Source organism: Oenanthe melanoleuca, chromosome 8, assembly GCF_029582105.1.
Source record: "Oenanthe melanoleuca isolate GR-GAL-2019-014 chromosome 8, OMel1.0, whole genome shotgun sequence".
NCBI classification, from domain to species: Eukaryota; Metazoa; Chordata; class Aves; order Passeriformes; family Muscicapidae; genus Oenanthe; species Oenanthe melanoleuca.
The window spans coordinates 13,581,478-13,607,111 of NC_079342.1; the positions used below are offsets into that span (position 1 = coordinate 13,581,478).

Sequence of the window (25,634 nt, forward strand, 5' to 3'; positions counted from 1 at the left end):
TTCCTTCCTTCCTTCCTTCCTTCCTTCCTCCCTCCCTCCCTCCCCCCCCCTCCCTTTTTCACTTGAAGAACAAAACAAAAAGTTGCTTTATATGTTTTTAATATTAATGTTTTTAAAAATTAATGGATTAATTTTGTCTGTAGTTACATTACCTTATTAACATGGCAAAGCAATTCCCCTCTGAATCAGTGAGCCTGAATTCCTTCTGGTGGTTGTTAAAAGAGATAGCCACTAATTGGTAATAGTAATTTGAAGATCACAAGGTTCTGAGCACAGTTTGCAATGTCCCTGTTCTAAGGATTCTTGGTGTGTTAGCAGAGTAGAGCACAAGGGAGGGGTGACTGATTTTTCTCTAGGACAAAATTCCCCATGTTACACAGCTGGAATCAGTACTGTCATGGATCCAAAACTGGTGAGGAGAGGAAATACAAGCAATATGAGATCACAACAAAACAGTAAGACGTGAGGTGTCTTAAGGTTCCCTCAAGGATCCTTAGGCCCTCTGAACACTCTGGTGGTGGTGAAGAGGGGGAACAGGAGCAGGAGCAGGAGCTGGTACCTGGCAGCACAGAATCCTGAACTAAGGGAGCACACTCCTCTTATTCTTGCAGTCACAGCTGGTTCTCTTTCCTTTCACAGTGCTGTGTAGATAATGAAGTGATACCCTAAAGGTCTGGTTTTGTTATGCCTGCAAGCATCTCAGCCTTGAGACTGCAGAGCAGTTGTACAGCTTTGATATCTGAACCCTTAGCAGGCCCCTCATGCTCACAGCTTCTCTCTGGTAGGTGCTCCCAGGGGCTGCCTAACACCATGGAATGTGTAGCAAAGGTAGTGATAGTGGCTTTGCTTAACTGGTAGTTGAAAAGTTAAAGAAGGATGAAGACAGGACTTTCCAGCCTCTGGAGATTATCATCTTATCTGTTGATGGAACAGTGAAACCACAAGCCTGCAGGTTTTTCTGAGGTGAGAACTTGTCATCATTCTTCCAGCTGAAGCTATTGCTGTGTGTAGAGTAAGATCCAGAAAATGCTGAATCAAATGGCTAGGCTGGGGCACTCTCCTTCTGAAAGGAAACAAGATTTGACTGATACGATACTGACCAGCTCTGAGTATTCTCCCTGTAGTTCACTTTAACAGTTACACAGCAAAAAACAAGTTATAGGGAATGGATTGTAACCAGCTTCAGTTTCTCTGTGTATACTCTCATCTCTGAGCTGAAGAGTCTGGTTCATTCTACACTCCTGGCCTGATTCTCTTTTTGCACAGTGAAGAATGGACAGTGTGCTTTCACCAGGGTGGAATAGTCGGAGTGGTGGGAGATGCTCCTGTGGCAGGAGAATCTGCTTTGAACCCACCTCTCTTCAGCTGAAGAAAGATTTGGGCATGGGCCCACCACAGTATACTATCCTATGAAAGATGGACATCCATACCATCATTTTGTGAGAGAAAGCCTATAATTGTGCTTTGTATAGAGCCTAAGCCAGTGGTGCTTGGTATGCATTATTGTCCCAAGCCATCTGGAGCCTCCACTGTAGAATTGTCTCTTGTTTACCCAGCTAAGCGTAAGCACCAAATGAATGCTAAACTGCTTAGCTCTTTCCACATTGTTCCTAGACTCAGGCATACCCAGAGCTGTTTCTCCAGATGTGCATTTCATAGGGGAGCAACATTAAATTACCAGGTGCCTATGCAGGAACTGTGTGGGTAGTTTTTCAGGATCATCTGTTTGAGGCTTACAGGCTTGCATTCCTTAGTGGATCTTGTCTACAGTCTTTTAATTTCAGTGTTTTAAGTCACCCAAGGCAATCTCTCTAATGGATAAAATGGGTATCATGCACCCAATAAAGTTGGGTATTATTTAATATTTCAGGATGAACACTAGATCTTACTATATACTCTCAATGCCCTGCCATCATCCCATAACACAACAACAACAAAAAATATTATTTTAATATGCTTTTCTGCGTTGTTCTTCTTTACAGTACCTGAGCTGTGTACAGACATTAAGAGGCTTATTGGAAAGAAGACATGATGTCCATTATACAGATGGGAAAATTAAACTAGTCTGTCAAAACAAAATTTATCAAATTCATTTAGAATGCCCAGTGTAAGACACCTACAGGTCGTTTTACAAATATCTATCACTATGCGTTCAAACCAAAACTATATTCAATTAGATTCACAAATAATGTCTGCATGCTCAGGATCATTCTAGATAACAGATTCCAGTTTTCATTGTGTAGTGCTCTTCATTCTGTAGTGCTCTTGCTTTTTAAAGTTTCTTTACAATCTTCATGCTTTTGTGTAAAAAGTCCTAGGTTTAAGAAAGCAAACAATGGTAAAAGAAAAAAAAAACCCTGAAGACCCTTCTGAATAGCAGCTATATCTTCCCAAGTATTGACACCCCTGCCCACAAAAGGTATCACATCTGAACATGCTGGGAATGCCATTAAAAAGGACATTAAGAGTTTTGGCCCCTGTGTGGGTCCCTGAGGAGAACCATTAGTAACCAGCCTCCTGCTCCTATGGAGTTAGCACTGCTGATCAACACCCGTTTCACTGCACAGCCCAGCTCATCACCCATCCACCTGGTACATTTTCCCACTCTGTATTTCACCCATCTGACTGTAGGGATGCTGTGGGAGTCCATGCTGAAGGCCTCCCTAAAGTCAAGGTAAAAAGCAAGCACTGCTCTTCCTCCTCTGTTGAGCCAGTGTTCCCATCAAAGGTTTGCCCTTGGTAAAACGCATTGCACCATCTGTTCTCAGTCACTTTCGTGTCCCTCAAGTGCTAGGAAATGTCTTCCAGCAGCATTTGCTCCAGACTCATCCTGGGGACAGAGGTGAGGCTGACAGACCTGTAGCTCTCCTGCTCTCCCCTCCTGCTCTCCTAGAAGCTGCAGCAGCTCATAGTGCAACCTTCTTGCTGAAACACTGTGCAAAGAGTAGTGATGTGTCCAAATGGTCTATGTCAAACGTCTCAGAACATGTGTGTGTTTATGGGTATGTGAGACAGAAAAAGAAGTAGAGCTTTTGGAAGCCTGACTGAGCAAGATTTACATAATCTAAGGAAGAATTAAGCAAAGAAAAGGATTTTAAAAAGAAGGCATTTTATAAGGAATTCTTGCAAAAAACCTTGAAAATGCATTATTCAAAAATTATGGAAATTCCATGGTCTGCTCATACGAGTGTCCAGTTTTCAACCCATTTGAGTTTAAAAAAAATACTTTATGTATGGATATCAACACAGAAGTAAACATGTGATTATAACCAATACTATAATAATTTCTTCCCACAGGACTTATCAAGATGGCATAGCTGGACATTATCTTAATCTGGACAGATCAGTCTGGCTAATACTGGGTAATTGATTTACTACAAGTGTGTCAGCACTTCTGGTTAGTAGATTGTAGCTACTAGATAATGCATTAATTGTATATTAGCTGGGGAAAAAATATAATGGAGGTTGCTAGGGTTTCAAGTGTCTAGTGTAGAAAACTGGAATACTTCCCCAAATAGAAATTCTATGGACAATAAAATTGGATTTTGACACATTTATACTTTTTGAGAAGTTTATCCAATAGCTACCCACGGCAAAGTACTGAAGAAGCATCTACCATTTCCAATCTGGTATTTTGCTGAATTCATTGTGCTGCTTCTGGAGATCCCTGCCCTTTTCTAAAGAATTGTGCTGTAAAAGGGAAGACAGTCAATGGCAGCATTTCATCAACCTTGTGGGTATGCAGAAAAACTTGTGTTTCTTGGGAGGTGTGGTTCTTTCTGTAGAAAATGCTTGTATCTTTCTGCTGGTGCAATTACACATAGCTTGGGCTGCCTTAATAAAACACTCCTTCATGTATGGAAGAAGGAGTTTATTCAAGATTAGAGTATGACTCATTTCTAGGCAGATATTTTTCAGAATATGCTACCTTGTGTTTTCATTTTTAAAAATTAAATTCCTGTTATTTTATATCAAGGCATATTTGTGCAGTAGTGGAATAATTTTGCTTAAATAAATAGAACTTGGTATAGCAAATAATTTTGCTTATTTTTCCACATGCAGTTTGCCCACAAATAGAGAAGAATTTTCTTCTTGTTCAAAATTATCACAACATAATTTGTAGGTGCTTCTACAGAAATAAGGGAATTATTTTGTTACAAAGTAAAGGTGTCAAGTGAATCTATTGTTCCCTTCCCCTTGAAGATTGCTCTTAACTCCATGGTATCAAAACACATTTTATTGAGAATAAGCAAAATATTGCTTAAATATTCTTCTATTTTAATACATTTCTGTGTCTGGCTATATTACACTTGGCTCTTAGTATATACGTTATATTTTAAGTTGAGAAAAATAGTCAGGATCATATTTTACTTGGCATTATTAGTAAGAGAGAGGTATTTATAAATAGCTAGTGACAGATACTAGTTATTTTACAAATTTGTAAGATTATGCTTGCATAAGAAACAGAAGTTGTAAAGTGATACATGATAAGAAATTAGTCCAGAATCTTTAGTAAGGTGAGCTAACTTGAACAATGTGCATTTTAGTATAGTTAAGTGCAGGCTAATACTGCTAGGAAAGAAAAATGCAATGTAGTTACCTAAGGGAGGGCTGCATCATGAAAAGAAATGATACAGAAATGAGTTAGGGGCACACAGAAATGCCACCCTTGTGAATAAATGTGGGGAGCACTGTAGCAATAGGGGTTTTGTTGGTGGAACAGTAGGTCATGCCCTGATATCGAGACAAAAACTGAGAAACTGGTTAAGCAGAACTACATGGTTGCTTTAGGATCTAAAAACCTTTTTTAAAGTAGTGACTTAAAAAGCTTCATCTCTTTAGCCCTTCAATGAATCAGGGAAGAACTAACTCACCTGGAATTACATAAACAAAAAGAATAATTGTAGAAATCTTCAGTTTAGCAGATAAATCTTTTAAAAGATGCAGTGTTTGAAAACTTAGTCAAGAGATATTTTTTGATTAAAAAACAAAGCAAAAACAAACAGAAAATCCCTTGGATTAACTAAGTCTTGGGAAAAAAATTGATAGATAGGCCTGTGAAGTATTCTTTTTCACATGAAATATTTAAACAAAAGTGGTAGATTTTTTTCCAAAGGACACATTCATCAATCTAATTATCAACCATACCATGAAAAGGTCAGACTTGTGGTGCTTTCTTCTAGCCTGAAAACCTATGATGCTATGAAACCTCAAAATGAAGTAAAAAAAAAAAAGTCTTTCAAATGTTTTGTAAGAACTTTAGAATATCTTCCATAATATTCATATTATATGGGGTTAGACACTGCAATGAATGTTTTACAATAATTTAACAGGCTACATTTTAGCTACATTAAAGTTGGGGTTTTTTTCCTGTTGGTATGTATTCCTATATTTTGATAAATAGTCATTAGAATTGCAGTGTCTCTTTAATTTAAGCTGCCAAACCCCTTTCACCTGATAAGATTTTCTTTCTTTATTGGTTTATCAAATCTTTTAAGACTCGTATTTCAATGTTGGGTGTTGACCTCAGGATAACTTTCTGGAAAGCATATTCTGTATTTGGCAGTGATCATAAACAATAAAAAACATCAAAAGCAAAATTACTGAAGCTAATAAAAACAAATGTTAATGCAAGAAGTAGTTCCAAAATGTTAGACAAACTGGTGAGCTAATATGAAGATTTACAAGATTTCTTTCTTTTGTATGTTACAAACTCTCAGTAACTGTATTTTTTTCTTATGTGTTGATAAAATATGAGCACGCTTTTGGATATTTGAAAGTGCTAATCACAAAATAATGAAGAACAAGCAATGTAAGCAATGTACATTTACCTTGTAACATGTAATCCCAGTGTCAGATAAACTCTTTTATTCCATCATGCATATTCCATCATGCTTATTACTGAAACTCAAGCTGCACATAATTACTGGTAACAGAAAAACACTGGCATTTACCTCCCACACACAAAGCCACACCTTGCCCTCCAGGAAATCCAGAGAGCTTCCTAAGAATTTTTTCTAGCTGTGGCCTAGATTTCAGCTTCTTTTGTATCATTTACAGTGGAAGCTTGTCAGAGCCAATCCTGGTGCACAGGGTTTGACTAAACAAGGAAATGAAACTCATCATGAAATCTGGTCTTACATTGGACCTTTTATCACAGGATCTCTTCTGCTTGGTCTGCATAGTTCAACAAGTTTGATGCTTTACCCAACACAGATTGATTCTGGAGACAATTTCTGTTCTCTGCGGTAGGAGACAGAGGACAGAATTTAAAGCACATTTCAGTAAAAGTTACACACAAATTGACAAGGAAGAATTAGCTAAAAAAATATTCCTTTGTCTGTATTTTCAAACTGATCATATTTTCCTCCTGTTTGGTAAAACAGTTTATTTCCTAAGCTTGCATGGTATTGTTTATGAAAGAGAAGGCACAGCCTTACCTTTGGCAGAAGAGAGTTAGGCTCAGTGGTTCAGACCCTGTTTTTTTATTTCACCAGGTGACTTTTAGATATATCTGGAAAGAAAGGGCAGCATTCAGTCTGATCCCAGGATTGTATGCATCAGCTGACAATGCATCTGGCCGTGGCCTCTGTCATTCAGCCTCACATGGAAATATGCAGTACTGTAGTGCCAGTATGGAATTCAGGAGATCTGTCTTGTCCTCAGTCTCCTTCTTCACAAATAGTTTGGTCACCTCTGATACATCCCTTTGAACCTTCTTCTACAGTCACTGTGAAAGCATTTTTGCCTTATACAATAAAGAAGCAGAACATATATTCCAGCAAGAACAAGTGCCCAGTAAATATCATAGGAAGTCCTCTGCTGGGAAGCAAAGTCACTAAAAAGGAATTCTATCAGATCACAATTGCTACTTCTCTGACATGGTGACCAGAATATGGAAAGTAACTCTTGACTGCCCAACCAAGTAAATACTGAGAAAGGATAAAGAGGTTAATATTCCATCTGAATCTGATACTGATGCAAAGAAAGGTGGAATGTTTGGGATCTGGGTCCTAAATTCAAACGAGTGATGAAAAATTAGAAGGATTTAATAGAATAGGGATGAGACATAATTAAAGGATACTCTCCTTCTAATGTGGGGGTCAAAGAGTTCCACCTATTTAGCTTATCAAAGAGAAAGTTAATGGGGGCCCTTTATGTACCATTCTATGGTGTAAATATTAATTTAAAAATCCATGCCTTAGCTCAGTCACACAAAGATCCAAGACCTGCAATCTTAATTTATAGTTACCCATAATTAACCGTTGAGAGGGTTACCAAGAATTATGGTAAAATTTCTCTTAATATTTATATCAAGATATATGTGTTCCCCTTAAAATGATACAATCTAGTTCCCACAGGGATGAGTTCAGGAAAATCTGCTCTTCATTATGCCAGAAGTCAGACTACAAGATCACACAGGTGATATCAGGCTTTCTAATCTGTTAATTAGATAGTTTATATAAACTCAGTTTAGTTGGGTCTGTGTTTTTAATAAACGGCATTTTTAATGTTTCATGTTTGACGCAGCCTCACGTAATCTCAGTTGGTTCTTACTGTATATGTGTGGTGGACTTTGTCATCCTACCAGCACCTCCACCTTCATCCTTAAGTGTTTCATCATTAGCTTGTTACACAACCTGCAGGGTTGATACTGTTGATATGATGCCAACCACAAAGTCATTTAGAGATGGAGTGATGGCATTGCTGGAGATCCCAACAAAACTGCTCTAGATCCTGCACACAAGTTATTCATCAAGACCAAATTCTGTTATAACTTTTTTAAAGCTTAATTAAATATACTGCTCAGAGCAGTCTCTTTACAGGTCTTTGTTGAGGATTTTTAGCATGTGATTCCGGGTGGGTTTTTTTTTTACAACTAAATGTATAATTTTCCAAGTTCTTATCCAGGCTGAGGCTGATATTTTAAAAAAGTTTTGTTCTCCCTTGTTCTTTCAGCTGTTGTTTTGCTCAGTAGTCCTGGGAACAGCCTGCTACCCTGACAAGGATTAACCACATCAAGTGGACATGCTGTTGTTTCTCTGGGCACCCCTTCAGCTTTGCATGGAGAGCAGCATGTCCTTAGCTCCTTCTCATCAGGAAGCTGTCCATCCTTTGGGGGACACTGTGGTTTCCTTTCCTTTGGGCTCAAGATTTTCTCCTTCAAGCCTGTTGGCAGAAATTAAAAGGGGCACCTCTGCTGCTTCAGGTGAGATGTCAGTGCAATGCCCTCACCTACTGGCTGAGTTTCTAGGTATTATTCTGCCTTAGGAAGAAGCAGGCACTCCACAACTCTGCAGTTCAAAACTCTTTGAAAAGTGCTGTTCCCTTCCTGTTTGCATTCATAAATTGTTTCCATTTTTCTAATTTCAGAAAGCAAGCTGCAGAAGATAACTTTCTTCACTTTTATTGTTGTGCCATGTTTTGGTGCCAGTTAAGCTCCTGCTAGCTTCCTGAATCCTCTGGCCTTTAAGTGCTTCTTGCTTTTCCAAGAACTTTTAACAGCCACTGCCTAAAATGCCAATCTTTTTTTAAGAATAAAGCATGTATTCTAATTGAGACTATTGGCTATAGCTGTCTAAGTGTGAAGAACTTAAAAGCCTTGTGCCTTTGAATGTCCAATAGGTCCAATTTCCAAGGTTGTTGAGAATTTGCCAAGTGCATAATTTTCAGCTGTATTTGTGAAAGATTACTGTCAGAAAGGCTGACATTCATTTTTGAGGGCAATTCCTGAGAAGAAACTGGAAAATCCAGACTCACCCTCAGTGCTTCTGACGAACCTTTTACAGCTTCTTCTGACAAAGTAATGCTGGTAAGATAATAGCTTTGCTAGAGAGCTTTTGAAAACTGGTCTCTCAAGTTTAGAAAATCTGTGTGAAGAAAGTAATAGTTATCATTCAAACTTGATGTGAGACTCTAATTATTACTTCAAACACAACACAGCAATAGGATTTTTTTTAATCTCCTTGGTACAGTGCAATAGCCACACCTACATCCTTTTAGAGGAAACATATTTCTCTTCTCCTGCATACTTTGCACAAATATGTATTGATTTCTACAGAGCACTCATAAATTTGTTTAGAGTTTGGCTCTTCTAATTTTTACTCTGTTCATCTTATTGTAATACTTTATGCAGTACTACATTTAAGTAAACACTTCAAATGCTGTGAGCCCTTGAAACTTCCCTTGCTTAGGAAAGACACCTTGTTTATGGTAAAAGTGGTAAAGGCCACAAAGCTGCTCAGTTTCACTTTGCCTTTACCACACTGCTCTAAGCCAATCAGACTAGTTGTGCTCAGCAGTATTATGTCTAGGAGAGTCACTTGTCCCACAAAGCACTGGGTTCATATTCCCAGAGGAGATGGGGACCATGAAATACAGATTAGTTTCTTATCTGAAATGCAGTGTTTCACCTTTCCTGTACAATCTGTCTAGCTGGCAGTCATTTCAGTTGGACTACCAAGCTAAACCCACAGACTCAAATAGCATTATTATATGATTTTCAACGTAGCCAAACCACATGCTCCACTCCTCCTTTCTTAGACTGATTATATAGGTGCTGGTTGTTAACAATGAGGGCACTGAAAACAAGAGGAAGTTAGCATTAAAGAAATACTACATTTTATTACAAAAAAGTATTGAAATCCCAAGTTCTCTGTACCTGCAGGGTCCTGAGCAGTCCTCGCTCCTTCAAAAAACCCCAGCTGCATTTTGACATACAATATGGGTCTGACTTGTAAAATTTTGAAATTTTCTTACAGTTTTTCAGGAGAGGCTTAAGAAATTCCTGAAGAAATGTAATGTATGGAGAACACGCATGAACTTGTATTTTGTAGTCATATTTGTGGCTTGATTAAAGGTTGTCTGTGGAACTCTTTACACCCAGCGATGGAAGATCATTGGTGTATAAAACACAGACATACAAACATGTTAAACACAGCCCTTTTAAAGGGGCTTTTCTGAAGGTGCTTGCCATGGCTGCAATGGTCTGGGGGTGCAGACACCATAGGAAACATGTGAAATATAATTATAAATCAGTGGAGAGGCCTTAATTAGGGTACACATCCCCATGGAAAGTTTTCTTACTGTTCCTTGGAATCTGGTCTATTTGAAAGAGTCTGTGTTGTCAGACTTAATTTGGTGACCAGTAAATAATGAAGGACAGAGGGGGACTTTTTCTCACAGAGCTACAATAGGACTATGAGCAGCAAAAAAGCTTATCAAGAGTGTAGCATCTTCTCCGGGCTGTACATTACATAAATTTTCATCCAGTGACTTGATACCATGCCATATTATGCATTCCCAGGAATGGATGAAACACAAAGTCATCCAAAGCAAGGACAGGAAAACTAATTCTGCTGTTAGTACCTCTGTTCTTTGAATTTCTATTTGCTGTATGGTACAAGTACCAAAACAAGACCTGCAGAAATGTCCAGGAATGAGTTCCCTCATCCCTATTTTCCTACATTCCCAGCATTTACTAGGCTGTGTCCACCTAAAATATGTTCTTAGTCTTTAAGTGAGATCTTAAATCTTCCTAGAGAGGAAACAATTCTTTATATCCACACCACTCACCTTCCTCATTTCTAACAACACAAATCAGGACTGAGGAGACAGAGTTTTCATTCTGCCAGAGACAGGTTTTGAAAGAATATCTTAAGCTACTGAGATGTAAAACAATGGACCTATAAAGGTGGGGGTATCACTTCTTCCTGATTTGTACAGCCATGAAGAAAGAGAGACAGGAGGTTCACCTGTGCCCAGCTCATGTGACTCAGAGAGGTTCTCCTGTCAAGGCATGAGGTCTGTCCTCACACCACCCTGCCAGTGCCAGGGACAAGGTCATGGCCAGCCCAAGGTCATGCAGCTCCTGCTGGGGACGTGTTCATTGTGCTGGGACTACCCTCACCCCCAAACACAGTTTGTGTCAGAGAGTGTAGAAGGTGCAGATTTTGCCATTCAGGTTTCATGGATGATTCCTGTGTCTTTGAAGTTCTGTTCCCACTGAAGATGAAGGCAAATTCCCTCTGATATTAATGGGGTTAGGATGTGTCCTTGTCTCTGTTTTTTGCTGTTGTTTCCTTTGTTGCAGTAGACCTATTCCTTTATTAAAGTTTTTGCCTGGGGGGAAAAGAAAAGCCACGTTGCTAAATAAATTATGAAATATTTACATTTGTGAAGCCAACCCCTTATGCCTAGCTCCTCCTCTGATATTAAGATGACACTTTTTATAGGGCTTCAGCTTCTATACTGCCATTATTCCTCTGTGGGATCCGAGACCAGGAGGTGAAAAAACAGCCACCATGAGCCAAGTGACTGTAAGTAATACTCAGGAATGACTGCTGATTTTGACTCAGTGCTGTGAGAAACTATTGTATTAGACCAATGATGGTTTGTTTAGTGCAGGAGAGCAAAGTAGGATCAGAGATAAAACTGAAAAAAGTATAAAACTGGGGAGGTTTCTAAGCAAGCTTGATTTTTAACCTGACAATAAAAGGCCAACAAAATACCCATAACTATGATGATCCCAGGAGCAAAGTGTTAAAAGCATCAGTTGGCTAATCCCTATGTATGTTCTTTTTGCTTTCCTTTGTATTTGTATTTACTTCTTTTTGCCTGCAGTACTCTCAATGCTACAAGAATGAATGCAGCTCACTTTAGTGTCACCAGCTGTAATGAAATGATCTGCAGTTATTCTTGTGAATATTTTGCATCTCTTGTTTTTATTGTATTTGTACATAGGCTTTAAACCTTAGTAGTAGCTTCCTTCTTTTTAAAAAATGGTTTAGCATGTTGTTCAAATATGTATGGTTCAAACTGGTTAGCCTAGCTCATGCATTTCTCCCTCCTACTTTTACCTGTTTAATGCATTTGACTTTACCTTACTCCACCTCTTGTAGGTTTGGAAACAGAGGTAATGACTTTCTTGGGTGTTGGTTGGAGCTGTGTTTTTTTACCTCTTAGCTAAGTCTCTTCAGTTTATGCCTTTTGCTTTTATCTCTGTGGTGTAGTCTATGGACATTGTATCTGTAAAATGGATAAATGTTAAGTAACTATCATAGCAAATGTAACATCTTGTTAACTGGATTTTTGCAGAGCTAACTCCAGAAGTTTCTCTGTCACCACACTCGAGGTCTCTGGCTCCTTTGGTGTTGACCATTATAATGTTCCTTCTGCTCTTCCCTTGTTTCACCTCTCTTGCTTACCTTCAGTTGTCTTGTTCTCTCTTCTTCTTTCTCCTGCAAACTATTTTTGCTCCCATTTCTCTGTGTCTTCCCATCTTTTGGCAGGTTGGTGAGTGTCTGGGAATACAACTGCACAAATTGTCCCTATCTGCTGTGAAGTGTTTCTTTCTTTGCAAAATGTTCTGTGCAAAATTTTCAGTTTCTTCCTTCTCACCTTGACTTTCCTGAAAAAAAAAATTGAAATAGTTAGAAAGCAAGAGATTGAAAGATGAGATTTTCCTTGCACAGTGCCTAGGATTTACAAAATCAGGATATGAAATGGAACAGCTTTCAGAGCAGGGAAGAGAATAATTCCTGAAACTGTGCTGATGTGGAGGACAGTGGTGCTTACTGTGTTCCTACTGGTGCAAAAATACATTTTTAAACTGAGCTATAGCAAGAAAAATATTGGTATTTGGCTGACAGAACATTAGCCCAAAAAAGAACCCTGGAAAATGGCAGACACAAAAGTGCCCTGGAGCTAAACTCTCTCACTCTTTAGAAAGTCATAAGTAAGCAACAAAAAGAAAACACAGTGACACAGCTTTTAGTGAGGCAGGTTTTGGAATGCAATGGAGAAACCGTGCAGTGCTATAATGTGATACATTTGCAGCCATTGATACATGTGAAGAGAGATGTTTGAATTACTGTATTATGAGGCACAACTCTGGCTAATTTGCATGCAACATTTCTATGATTAGTAAGTGAGGCAATGCTGATAACTACTGTGCTACAGTGAACCACTTGTAGCAATTGCCAGCACTTCAGCATGCAACATTAAATACTATGCTCTGCTCCTGGAAGCTTTGAATATTTGAAAATCAGTTTGCAGTTCCCAGGCTTCAAAGTGATCAAAGCAGGGAAGGAATGTTCCTTACTTTTATCCCTCTTAGAGAGAACCAGAATAGTCAGCAGATACCTTGTGTAAAAATGTCAAGCAAATGAAATGAAAAGAAAATAAAATCAAAAGGACTTACTAAAATAACTTGAGTAACACAGCTCTTTATAAAAAGCAAAATATATTTTTCAAGTCCTAATGGTTTGTAGTTTACAGTTTTAGCAAAATGAACATGTTATACATGCATAGAATAGCATACTCTCAGTATTGGGATAAATAATTTAAAGATAAGCAAACAACAGGTCTGCATTAAAAAATTTTATTATGCTGTCTGAATCCAAGACCTGAAAGTGCTGCAACTGATTTCTTGGTTAAAACACAAGTTCTTTCACTGCATTCTTGCCAAAATTGTGAGGATTATAGGAAAATCCAGAAGATTAGATCTATAATCTGGTATCACCAGTCTAAATGAAACAGTGTCAGATGTGTGACACATATGGGTAGCAACTCAGGGTATCAGGATATCTAGAATACACCAATATTGCTGTCCTAGCTTGGGATTTCAGATCAGGCTCTCTGCCTTTTACTATAAAGAATGTTTTCCCTACTACAAAGTGGTTTTTTCTCACACTTAGCCTAACACAAATTTGTTCATCCCCACTCTCATTTTTAAATTTCTGTCTTTTTAAGAAATCTCTTGTGAAATTAAAGAGGTGCATCACAGTCTTGCATCACACCCTGAGCACAGTTAGGCTTTGGCTTCCTGAGCTTTCAGATGACGCTGCCAGCACCACTCTGCCTGCTGAACATTTTACTGCAGGCATGGGCAGCTTACATGTTCTGAAGCAATTACTATATTAAGTACCCAGTGATGTATCCTTCCCAGAAACCGAAAATAGAGGTATAAAAGAAATCTGCACAGTAATTTATGGGCGTTAACATATGGGTGTAAGTTGTGGATAATTATGTGGCTATGCTAATAACGCCAAGGATGCTTTGATAAATTAAAAAGACTTCTCACAATGATGTTAGTGAGCATTTCATTAGTCAGAAGCATGCCTGCAGACCCCTGTGACAAGACAAAGCACTGGGCTATGTTAGCATGCCTTGAAGAATGTTCCCAGCTCAAAGAAATTGTTCCCAAAGCTTCCTTTGACTTTGACCAAAGCTGGCATGGAGCCCCAGAGCCCTTGAGAAATTCTCCAATAGATTGCTCATCACTCCCATCACGAGAGCTCAGGGTATGTTCAGTTGCTGTGGAGACACCAGAAACAGTTCTGCCACAAAGGCTGCCCTGTGAAGTGGGCTCAGGCTGCCAGGCCTCTACCTGCTGTAATTGCCCAGCCAGAATTAAACTTCACACAGTTTAAATGTTTAAGCCTTCATTTTTTTATTTTTTAATATTTTTAGGTTTTCTTCAATGTCTAATCCTTTGACCTCTTGCACTAACTTTGTGTAAAATTGCACTGCTCTAACACAGCAAACCACTGCCCCACTGACAGACAACTAGCAGCACTAGGGAAGCATCCTCAGGGATACAGGGGTTTACAGAAGAACCCGCCAGGCTTTTTGAGCAGTGTCAGGGAGGCAGAGTGCTGCCCTTGCTCTGGGGAGGGCAGGAGACACCCTGGTGTGGGGGGTTGGATTTGGAGAGGCTGTGTCTGCATTTCCTGCGCCCTGTGAGCGTGTCAGGCGTGCTGGGACTGAGCCTCAGCTTGTGGAAATGATTACAAGGCATTTACACCAAACAACCATCCCTGCTGCTGTGTTTGTTACAATCTTGGCTGCACTACAGTAATGTTTAGTGGATTAATAATGTTTGCTTTTGGCCTCTCCTACTCCCTCGGCAAACAGTTTTCATGTATAATAAATGTTCTCATTTAGTCTAGAACAGAGCCCAAGGGTCAGAATAGCCAAACCTGCATGCTGAGAGGAGACTCCAGGTGTCCACACAAGACAGCAGCTTTCTTCCTTCTCCTTGTCAGGGTCCAGTGTTTGGGCCTTTCTGCAGGGTCACTTTGCTGAGCAGATCCTCCTGACACTGCAGAGGGGCCACACCACACGTCCCCTTTTGCAGGAACCAGTCTCTCCAGTCAAAAAGGTCACAGTGGGTGGCAAAGGCAGCACAGAATCCACAGAATCACTGGGACAGGCAGACATTTCTTGAATGTTTGGCATCTTGAAATACAACAGCATATTTTAGATTTTAAAACTATACATACATATATATATATATATATATATATATATATATATATATATATATATATATAAGGCAAAAGTAAACATTTTACACAGGACATGCTGTGAGCACACATGAGGTTGAGTAAGTGGCTTATGGTGTTGCGTTTTCAAAGAAAACCTTAGCATTACAAACCCTTTAAAAACCTATATGGTTTATTTTGTTGATTACTAGTCCCTTTTGGGAAACCAAGAGTCTGCCCATGTTTCATAACGTGTAGCAGAAATACGAGGATATGCAAATACAGAAGTTACACAACAAAAGCAAAACTGAATTAAAGCTGTTTACAGTCAAAAAATGAGAACCAGATCTGCAGCCTTTTCATTGCTACACCACTGAAATGAGTGTGTGCAGAGCCAGGCTGCTGAGGTGCTTGTGGTGCTGTATGGTGCAGCTGTTTCTCTGCATGCTCCCACTGCTCTTCATGCTCCTCAGTTACAGCTAAAATGGAGGCAACCAGTCTTGGGTATAATGAAAGAGGAATGTTAAGTAGTCTTGTAAAACTTCATGACAGCTATTAATTGACCAAATGATTAAGAACAGCAATCAGCACTTATTTCAAATGATGCACTGGTAACTTCTGGCCTGGGGAGAGGGAGGCTGGCAGCACTGTTGTGACAACCACTGGGACAGAGACTCTGCTGTTGAACCCTGTGACCCAAGTGCTGTGGCTGAGTATTTGAAAATCCTACAAGAAATACAGGTTGTGCCACAGATCCAGGTGCTCTCTGACACACACAGTGAGCTCCCCAGCACTGTCTCCAGCAGAGGATTTCTTGCCAGTCCTGTACACTGAAGTTCTGCTTAGACAAAGCTGTAAGCAAAATACAAGAGCTCAGACAGGCAGGTTAGGTTAGTGTCTGCCATGAAAAGATAGGCAAGAGAAATTAATTTTGTCTTGGCTTATCTGAGCAATACCCTACCATCCCATGGGACAGTGGTCTGTGTCACTGGCAATTTTCACTGCCACAAAAGGTGTTGCTTGACCACACCTTGCAAAACAAGAAGTAAATATGGAAAACAATTTGACAGGCATCGAAGAAAGAACATTATCAAACAAAATATTTATTGAATGTTATTGGGTCATATGCAGAGAAAACAAAATAAAAAATTTCTTGCAGGATATCTAAGCAACAAAACTGTTTTCACTGAGCCATGAGACTCAAACTACGAGCTACCTTCAATCCAGACTGGCTAATTATGAAAGCTATTCCTGTACAATTCCCTTCATTATGCAGGCCATATACATTATTTCTATCTCTTCAAAAAATATGCATGAATGTTTTCTGAAATAAATTCTTTTGAGGCTTTGTACACTTTGTTGTTTGGCTGATTGTTCAGAGTGAAAAGGAAAAGAAATCTTTGGCAATCTCTTGTGGTTGTGGGGCATTTCTTTATACCTACTTCTATAGGGGATCAGTGGTAGGGACTATGAACACAGCAAAACAGAAGTATCAGTGGGACAGCCAGATCTTTAGACTGGAAATTCAGGAAAAAAAAAAATATATAAATATATAAATGTATTTAAGAACATATTAAACACAGATACACTTTTGAAATCTGAACACAAGAGCGTATTGGGATTTTTCAAATCAGCTTTGTCTTAATAGCAAGACCATGCAAAGTTCAGGTCCTAAGCCTGAGCCTGGAGATATTGAAAATTAACAGCCACATTTGTTGTAATGTGAAAATGTAGGTAAAATAACATCTTTCTTCAAATTTATTCTTATATTTATATTTATTCTTAATTGTCTCCATTGTTCCTTTGGCAGCTATAAAACATTGTAACCAACCACAAAAAGCTATACAGATGGAAGAGGGAGAATGTAAACAGACCATTTTTACTCTTTACTTTGCTTGTTCATATTTTGGAAATGTTTATTTGTTTATAGAATTGCTGTACATTAATAAAAGCACTAGAAATATTCCCAAGCTATTGGTTACAGATAATTTAAAGATGATTTAAAGTTCATTAATTCTCTAAAAAGTAATCACATAAAAATGAGGCCTTCCTGTCCTCAGATCTATTCATCTCCCTGTTTGAATCTAATTTTCTCAGCTCTTTTAGAGATTCAGCCCAAGCTGAGCAGAAATGCTGTGATTTATTTCAACAGTGCCAGAAATCCAGAGCAATTTTGAAGTATTTGGGGGTAGTTGTCCCATGCTACCTGCCCAGTCCTGACAGCCCAGATCATGACAGAGTTTCTGTTGTCCCTCCTGTCCCACATCCAGCCCCACTCCCGAGGTGCCCAGGGATGCCCGTGCAGGGTGTGCACAGGGATGTGCTTTGGTGGAATCCCCCCCATCCCATCCCAGTGGGATGGTGAGAGGAGCCAGGGGAGCAGAGCAGGGCCCAGCACACCCCACCACAGGACACCAGCTGCTCCCACAGCTAACAAGGGGACAGCCCAGACATCTCAAACTCACAGGGCTGTTTTCAGAGTGAAAATACAGATCAAGGGAGACACCTCCTACAGTTCCATGTAAGAAGGGCTGTGCTGGTTGGCAGGAAGGGTTGGTTATAGCTCTCTGGGAGCAGAAGTGCAGCTTTCATAGTGGGTTATCAAATGCCTGAAGGCTTTGTAGATCTGTTCATTCTGGGTACAGATGAACCCACCACTTCTCCAAGCTTGCTCAGCTGCACGGTTCAAGTCCCCAATGCATGCCCACTGATCTTCATATTTCCTTGAAACAGCCCATTTGGAATGATCATTAATGGAATGAAAGGTGGAGTTCAGTGGCAGCCCTATTATGTTTATGTTGTAGACGTGGTAGTCAAGAGAACAATTTGAGTAAAGCTTTTCGCCAGAACGCTGCCAGGATTCGGCCAGCAAATCAGTCTTCAGCTCCTGAGCCATCCAGGCCACATAGATATCTGTGGAATAACACAGGGTGAGGGCAATCAGTGTTTCATGTTACTTCATTTAAGAACAGACTGAAAAGCATAATCTTTAAGTTTATTTCTACTTTTCTCCTTCTAGTAAACCTGTTGCAAACAAACAACATGAAAAAAGGGAAAGGACAACAATTTTGAAGCCTTCTTCATAACAAAAACCCCCAGATGATTCAAACCCCCTATTTCTTCTTTGCTCTTACTGTTGAATCATGGAACATAATTTTCTTGAAAATCTAACTGTTGAATACCTTAGGATAGACCAGACAGCTTTTTTTTTTTGTGGGGCTGAGAGAACATTAGGATGGGACTGCACACTTTGCCCTGTTACATTAATTTCTGAAACTGAACTTCTTTTTTCCCCCCTCAGAGAGAGTATGAATTTTAAAATAATTTATTCGCTCATATTTTAAAACTTTATTGAGAATGTGTAGAGAGCAAAAGGTTCTCTTACCATCTATGAACAAGTGTGACTTTGCAAAGTGGAGAAAAGTTTCCCCACGAGCTGACTGGAGCTTGGAGAGATGGCGCAAGGGGACCGAGGGCAGCCTGGACTTTGCACAGAGCTTCTGGAGATTTGGGAGATCAGCTTGGAAGATGTCAGGGATGGAACAGCTGTAGATTCCTGGATTATAACTCAGCATCTGTTGGTCTGAGAAAAACCCACAGAAATGAACACATGTAGAATTAAACTGGGTTAAAGAAAAGCAATTCAGAGAGCAAAGTTCTGTCTTGGACAGAAAACCTAAATCCTTCTTAACCCATCCAGGAGATAGGTTGTGAAGATTACGTGTCAAAGTATCTTATTTTAGCAACCAAGAATTTGTGTATTGCTTTGTACTCTGACTGTCTGTGAGAGTATGCTCAGGCTTCCCACTTACACCTCATCATTTCCAGCAGAACTGTTAACTGGTGTTCTTGGTCCACTGCCACTTCCACCCATGCTCATCTTCAAGCCTCTCTACACCCACAGAGCACTTAGACATCATGTGTAAATCCACACCTGTCTGTATTTACAGGACTAGTTTCCAGTCAGTTACAGCTGCCAAGCCAAATGCAAACAGAGGAGCTGCCAAAGGGTCTAGTTTGGTTTTAGGGAGAACAGAACTTGACTTTCAGCATCTGGATTGAACCTGCAGAAGAAATCTCCTTTTCTGAACAGTGCACAGCTCAACTGTAGAAGTCCTTGCCATGGATAGCATAAACAGCAAGGGAACAAATGGGCTCATTAGGTGAGCTCATGGAAGACCAGTCCATCAGAAACATTCCAGTCTTTCTGGCTCAGGAAATCCCTGAACCACAGATTAGTAGAAGCTGGGAGGATGAGACAGGGAAAGCAATAGCATATGCATCTCATTTTTTGTCCTTTTCTGCTAAGCACAGAATAGCATAGATGTGTTTCCACAAACAGGAACCTGGGTTAGATAGCTCTGGGGTGTGGCCAGTCTGGCAATTTGCACAGCATGTGTCTTTCAGAAATATGGTTTGAGGTTTGTAACTGAGAGAAGAGTGAAAAAACAGTGTGCAAAGAGTTGAGGAACATGCCAATATGACTTCTTGCTATGTCTTTCAATAGTCTCTTTTCAGGATTCCAGTACCAGTTATCACTGCCAGATAGTTCTGAATCTTGCAGCTACATTTTGTTGGATTTTGGGGTTTTTATATATTTAGTATTGTCAATTTTTGCAGCAAAGAAATACCTGGGAAAATTCAAGGTGCTATTTATTCCATCCTTCATATTTCTGATGAGTCAAGACTACTACTCCAGTTCAAGCAGTGGTTGCCTTACATTTTTAAAGCTGTAGATGACTGTTGCTGACTGAGCTACTACTGTTAAAATTTATTAATCATCCTATTTTGTATTTCCAAAGCAGTTTGTTTGCATGGACTGTGTTTACTCTTGATATGCACTTGTGACTATTATTATCCTAACAGACCCCCACAGGGAGATGAAAACAGAGTGGAAGAGTGAATTTCCCAGATTCACACAGGAAATCATTGGATAAATGCAACTGAAGCCAAGAATGCTTTTTCCAGGCCCCTCTTGGTTTCCCAACATCACAAAAAAAAGTCAAGGACAAGGAATTTTTGAGGTGGAACCTCAAGGAAAGCAATCAGAGAGGTGTGGTGGGACAAGGGCTTTCTTAGGGAGAAGATTTTCGTACCTATTTCTGTGAACTGATCATATTTGAAGGTTATACAGATGGCTGTCTGTCCAAAGGACTCCCCAGAAGATGGATATCCATAACCATCCTCAGGGCTGGGAGGGAACAGGGGCACACTGTGAATCACCCAGAAGCCTTGTGATTTATCCAAGAGCAGAAATCCTGCCAAAATAAAAGTTATTGGAAATTAATTAAGGAGGAAAAAACACTGAGATGATAGAACTGTGCCCTAATATTTTGGTTTTGCTGCTGCAGAAACCACATTTCAATGTGTTAGTGTCTACAGCTTGTTGTTTTAGAGTAGATTAACAGACCATAGGAGACACTAATATTGTATTAAAATTGCATCAGTTCTTTTCTGCATAACTCAAACTGTCATCATGTTTCATTTGAAAAAAATTATCTCACACACCCTTCCTCTGCTCAAGTTTTTGTCTTCAAGAGTTCTGTCAATTTAGTGGTTGTGACCCTCTCTCCATTGTTTATCCTTCTTCACTTCAAATATTCACTGGAAAAGGGGAACATTCCATCAACAGTATGTGTTCTTTCCCAGACCACACTGTCCCCCATGGGGAAGCAGCAGAGACAATCTGTGCTTCTCCCCTCCAGGGTGGGTCTTGGCTCCTGAGCTGTGCCCATTGCTGCAGCCTGAAAATACAACCCTGCAAAATGTGCTCATTTCCACATCAGGCTGGGGAAACCCATCTGCCTCCTCAGGGGAACATTTAAACTCCACTGAAGTTTACTCTTATTTAAAGTCTCGATTTTCTGTAACTTCATCCTACAGTGCTTCCATGATCTTGGCAGCAGTTTCTTGTCCCAGAAAGTTTGGAGGGGCTTCTGTTGAGGGTATCTCTCCCTTCACATCTTGGACTGCTTTGCCATCAGGCACAGGATGGTGCTAAAAGGATTTGTATTAGTTTCAGTTCTTAAAATAAAGAGTCCATAAGCCCCAAGATCCTTCATCCAGCACGGGTGTAGCAAAACCAAAATAGAAGCTGCAGCACAGGTAACCACAGACAAAAACCACACACCATGCAAATCACTCTTCAGTTGTGCTTTAGGCAGGAATTTTAGATATGCAGATAGACAAACAGACAGATAAGTAGATGCTATCTACAACTTTAGAAAGACAAAAATATTCTTTTGGACTCTCCCTGTACCTTTGGTGTGTCCACATTTTGATCCTTTGGAGTCTGATTCAGGGATCTCATCGTTGTATATTGCATATGCAGTAGTGTTCCTCTGCAAGGAAACACACATTTCTGAAACATGACATTCAGTAAAGGAAGAAAGAATTCAGGATTCCTCTGTGTGAACATCACGAACCTAATCCTGCTGCCAGTTCAGCTGCACAGTCTCCACAGACATTACAGTAAAATAAACCTGCAGACTCAGCCTTAGGGGCTCAGCTGACATGAAGTGGAAGTGCTCTCAGTCACTGCAGCAGCCCTTTCCCAAGGGTTGAATATGTTTGCTAAGCCAGTTTACGTGGGTTTAGTGGGCACTTGCTTGCAAAGAGGTTCCACTCTGTTTTCTGGGCCTCTCTCTGATTTAGCAATCAGATCTGGTAAAAATATTTGCTGAGTAAAAATAGACATGACAACTGTTCTTTTGAGGGCAAGTAATTAAAGCTTTTTTGCAAAATATTTGCATACAGCCACACCTTATTTCCCTGAATAGAGAACTTCAAAGGAGTTGGGACATGCCTTCCCTCCCAATGTAATATGAGTTTGTAAACAATTTATTACAGCTACAGCAACACCTGGGATAGGACAGTTTTCCAGGCTGCCAACATTTGAGTGACTTCTGGGAGTCTCTTCTACATACAAATTGATTGCTCCCTACCACAAAGCCACAGGAGAAATGCACAGACACACCCAGACTCCCAACAATACCACATAGATGGGGAAAACATAATTATAGGGAGATCTTGTGATATTTTACAATCACTTCACACAAATGTAAGTGAGGTGTCTCAGTGTGGAACCAAAAAAGAAGATCAACAAGCAGCACATCACTGCTGGAGAAGTCACAGTGATTTCAAGGGAACGATGAAAACCCAAATTTGATTTGAGTGAGAGTATGAAACACATGCACATAGGATGGCTTAGAACAAGTGTCTGTAACAATTACCACTGACCTTGGATTGAATTCACAACTTCAGATGTTGTTCAACATGAATTGCAGAAAAGAAGCCAAAGGGAGAATGTATGAGCACTCTATTTTTGGTGGACAACACTCTAACTACATGAAAACCTTGACTAGAAATTACAAGTTTGAGGATTATCCCTAATTGTAGGCAAACTGCAAGTAATGTGCCCAACTGTCAAGGTGCTCCTCCCCGCTATGTGTTTTATCAGATCTATCAGTCAGACCTGGCCTTTAGTCCTTATTTTGGGTGCTTTCATATCATCTGCACATAAAGTGTATCAAATAACCACAGTAACAAAAATCAAATGTCACTTGCCTTGGATTCATAGGTTTCATACAGCTGCTGCAGTGTTTGTCCCAGAGCACCCTGTGTCATGTTGATGAGGTATTTCCCAAGCTGCCACTGTGGAGCCAGGGCATCCATGTACAGGTATTCCAGTCCCAGCATGGGAATCTGTCCCTTGGCATGTTTGGGCAGCTTGTAAAGAGCGAACCTGCAACAGTGAAGAGCAATTGTCTTTTTACCACCACCCTGTTAGAATGCATAAATCAGTATCTCCTTCCCTGAGGAGGGTGAATCCAGGGATGCCTGGGCTGGAGGGGGAGCAGTGTGGACATCTCAGCCTCAAAGCAATGACCCAGCCCAGGAAGCAGCTGCAGTTTGGCAGCAGTCCCTGCTCCAGACAAATTAGTTCTGCTTTTCAGCAAGGAAGGGAGGCTGATCCAGCACCAAACTCCTGTTGCTGTGGCCAGACTGCTTTTGGTATCCCTGAAGAATTTGAGGTAGCTTTGGTTGAGTTCATGAAATCCCTATTGCTCCTGGTTCTGGTAAAGAATCTCAGGTCCCAAACCCAGTCTAACATTCCCCCAAAACAAACTATATATTATATAAATATGGCTTTATATGAAATAGCTAAAATTAGATATTTAAATTTATATATTAATTATATTATATTATATTATATTATATTATATTATATTATATTATATTATATTATATTATATTATATTATATTATATTATATTATATTATATTATATTATATTATATTATATTATATTATATTATATTATATTATATGTATCACAATCACAAAGTAAGTTTAAAACAAAATAATAAAATGTGGTTCCAATCCTACTTTTCATGACAGGCTTGCACTCTGATGAACTGTTGCAGACTGGAAATTTTCAAACCATTAGCCAGGAATACAAATCTCTTCAAAACTGTAAAGTACTCAATATTTTCAGTAAACAGCTCAGTTCCTACTAAGGCTCCTGATAAAGTAAACATGTTTTCCCACTGCACAAATCCATGGGATTAATCACAATGTAATTAACTCAGCCACTTTCTCTGAGGCCTGTAATTGAGTAATTTGCTATTAATGTCAACAGTAAGGACTGAGTGGCATTATTTTCAATCTATACTATTTAACAGAAATGCATCCTGTGCTTAATCCCTCGAGTATCTCAGAAGGAGTAAACCTTGCCCAGTAGACTTACAGGCTCAAGTTGGTCACAAAAGACATCTCCAAACACAGATAAGAAGTGGCAGGAAAACATTATGCTAGAGAAGAACATTTAATTCAGGGGAAATGTACATGTACAGGCAGAAAATAAACCACACACCTGTGGTGGTACTGGTAATCCACCTGCATTGCCACTGACTGATCTCCCTAAAGTATCTCAGGAGAAATAATTTCTGATGACAGACCACAGAGAAGAAAATGATTTATATAACTAGGCTAGGGAGAGTGGTCTATGCCTATACATGCACCTGGAGTCACAACAATCCCTTTGTTTGAAATAAAGATCTGAAATTAAGATTTGGAAAGGAGAGAAATAGCAGTAGCTACAGTATGAGAGCTGATCCAGGGATTAGTAGATTAAGCCTTTCCAAACTACTTTGAAACCTACAGAAAGATTTATGCTCTGGAAGTGTTTACAGCCTTGCATCTGACAAATCCACCTCAGCAGATACGCTTATGAATTCTAGTCAGTGAGCTGTCAGGAAATTGGCTGCCAATTCCCACTGGATACATGTTTTGGCTCTTTCCAGAAAGCCAGATGAGTGCATTACCAATCAAAGTTGTATAAAGTCTTTACTGCTATTTGTGCACAGGAAATTTCTCAAGAACTTAGGCATTTGGGAGCAAAGTAGAAGTTATTTTCCTGAGAACCAAGAAAAAGTAAATCTGCTTAGAGCAGATTACCATTGCCACATTGTTTGCTTGGGACTGAACACAATTTACAAGCAAGAATCACATCTTTACTTCTTCCCTTCCTCCCCACCTCCTTAAAAAAAAAGCCCAAATAAATAATGTGCATGGTTGCCTCAGTCCTTGACTCAACATTTCCTCAGAAAGCACAGTTTTGGCTTTTATTTGCACGGAAGGCTTCCCACAGAATACAGCGAGTCTAGATGAATAAAGCAAAGACTCTGCCCAGAGAGCTGATCCTGTGGCCATTCGCCCTGGTAGCCCCTGTGGGAGGTGCAGTGAGGATTGTGGGATGAGATCCCGAGGGAAATGAAAACACAGGAGACTTCTGCCCACCCAGGTACTGCGTGTAGGGAGGAGCTGCCAGCCCAGCTGGGGAGCACAGATGGGATCAGGTCAGATAAAGCAAGTGATCCCTCTGGTTCAGCAGCAAATTAAAGGGTGTGTGAATACTGAGTAATTATGTAATACTGCAGGGTGAAACCACCGCCTAGCAGGAACTCACATAAACCTCTTGCTAACTGAAAATAATGCAGTGCTGTTTGAAAGGGCATTGACATCTCTTGTTTAAGAAGAGGTTCTTCTCAGCAGTTTCAGTTCTGCTTCTCCTGTCAGCTTCACAGCAACCAAAGCCAGAATCCAAAGGCTGACTCTTTCTTCCCAACAAACCAGGATGACCCCAGCAGAAAGGCAAGTTTCTCTTCTTTTGATGAGGGCATATTGAAAAGGAAACCCCCCTATCTTACCTGCTAAATTTGTGAAAGAGAACATGGATTTGCCTGTGCAGACCCCCAGGTTTCCTCCTGGAATAGGCCCAATGTCACTGGCATTCACACAGAGGCACAGGTGAATTACTCCTAGCCCTAGCCTCCAATGAATTTCTCAAAAAATTTTAATACAAAA

The 25,634-nt window shown here is 39.8% G+C and overlaps 1 protein-coding gene across 5 annotated transcripts in view; it reads right to left on the reverse strand.

Annotated features, from left to right (window-relative positions):
- Positions 1-16,348: 16,348 nt before the first annotated feature.
- Positions 16,349-25,634, reverse strand: part of DNASE2B (deoxyribonuclease 2 beta) — a 31,948-nt gene continuing 22,662 nt past the window's right edge. For all 5 annotated transcript variants that reach the window (XM_056497390.1, XM_056497391.1, XM_056497389.1 and 2 more), the window contains 5 exons: positions 22,833-23,010; positions 21,526-21,607; positions 20,363-20,524; positions 18,652-18,849; positions 16,349-18,179 (listed from right to left, as the gene is read on the reverse strand). In XM_056497390.1, coding sequence (XP_056353365.1) covers positions 17,824-18,179; positions 18,652-18,849; positions 20,363-20,524; positions 21,526-21,607; positions 22,833-23,010 — 976 coding nt within the window. In that variant the 3' untranslated portion in view covers positions 16,349-17,823. The remainder of the gene's footprint in view (positions 18,180-18,651; positions 18,850-20,362; positions 20,525-21,525; positions 21,608-22,832; positions 23,011-25,634) is intronic.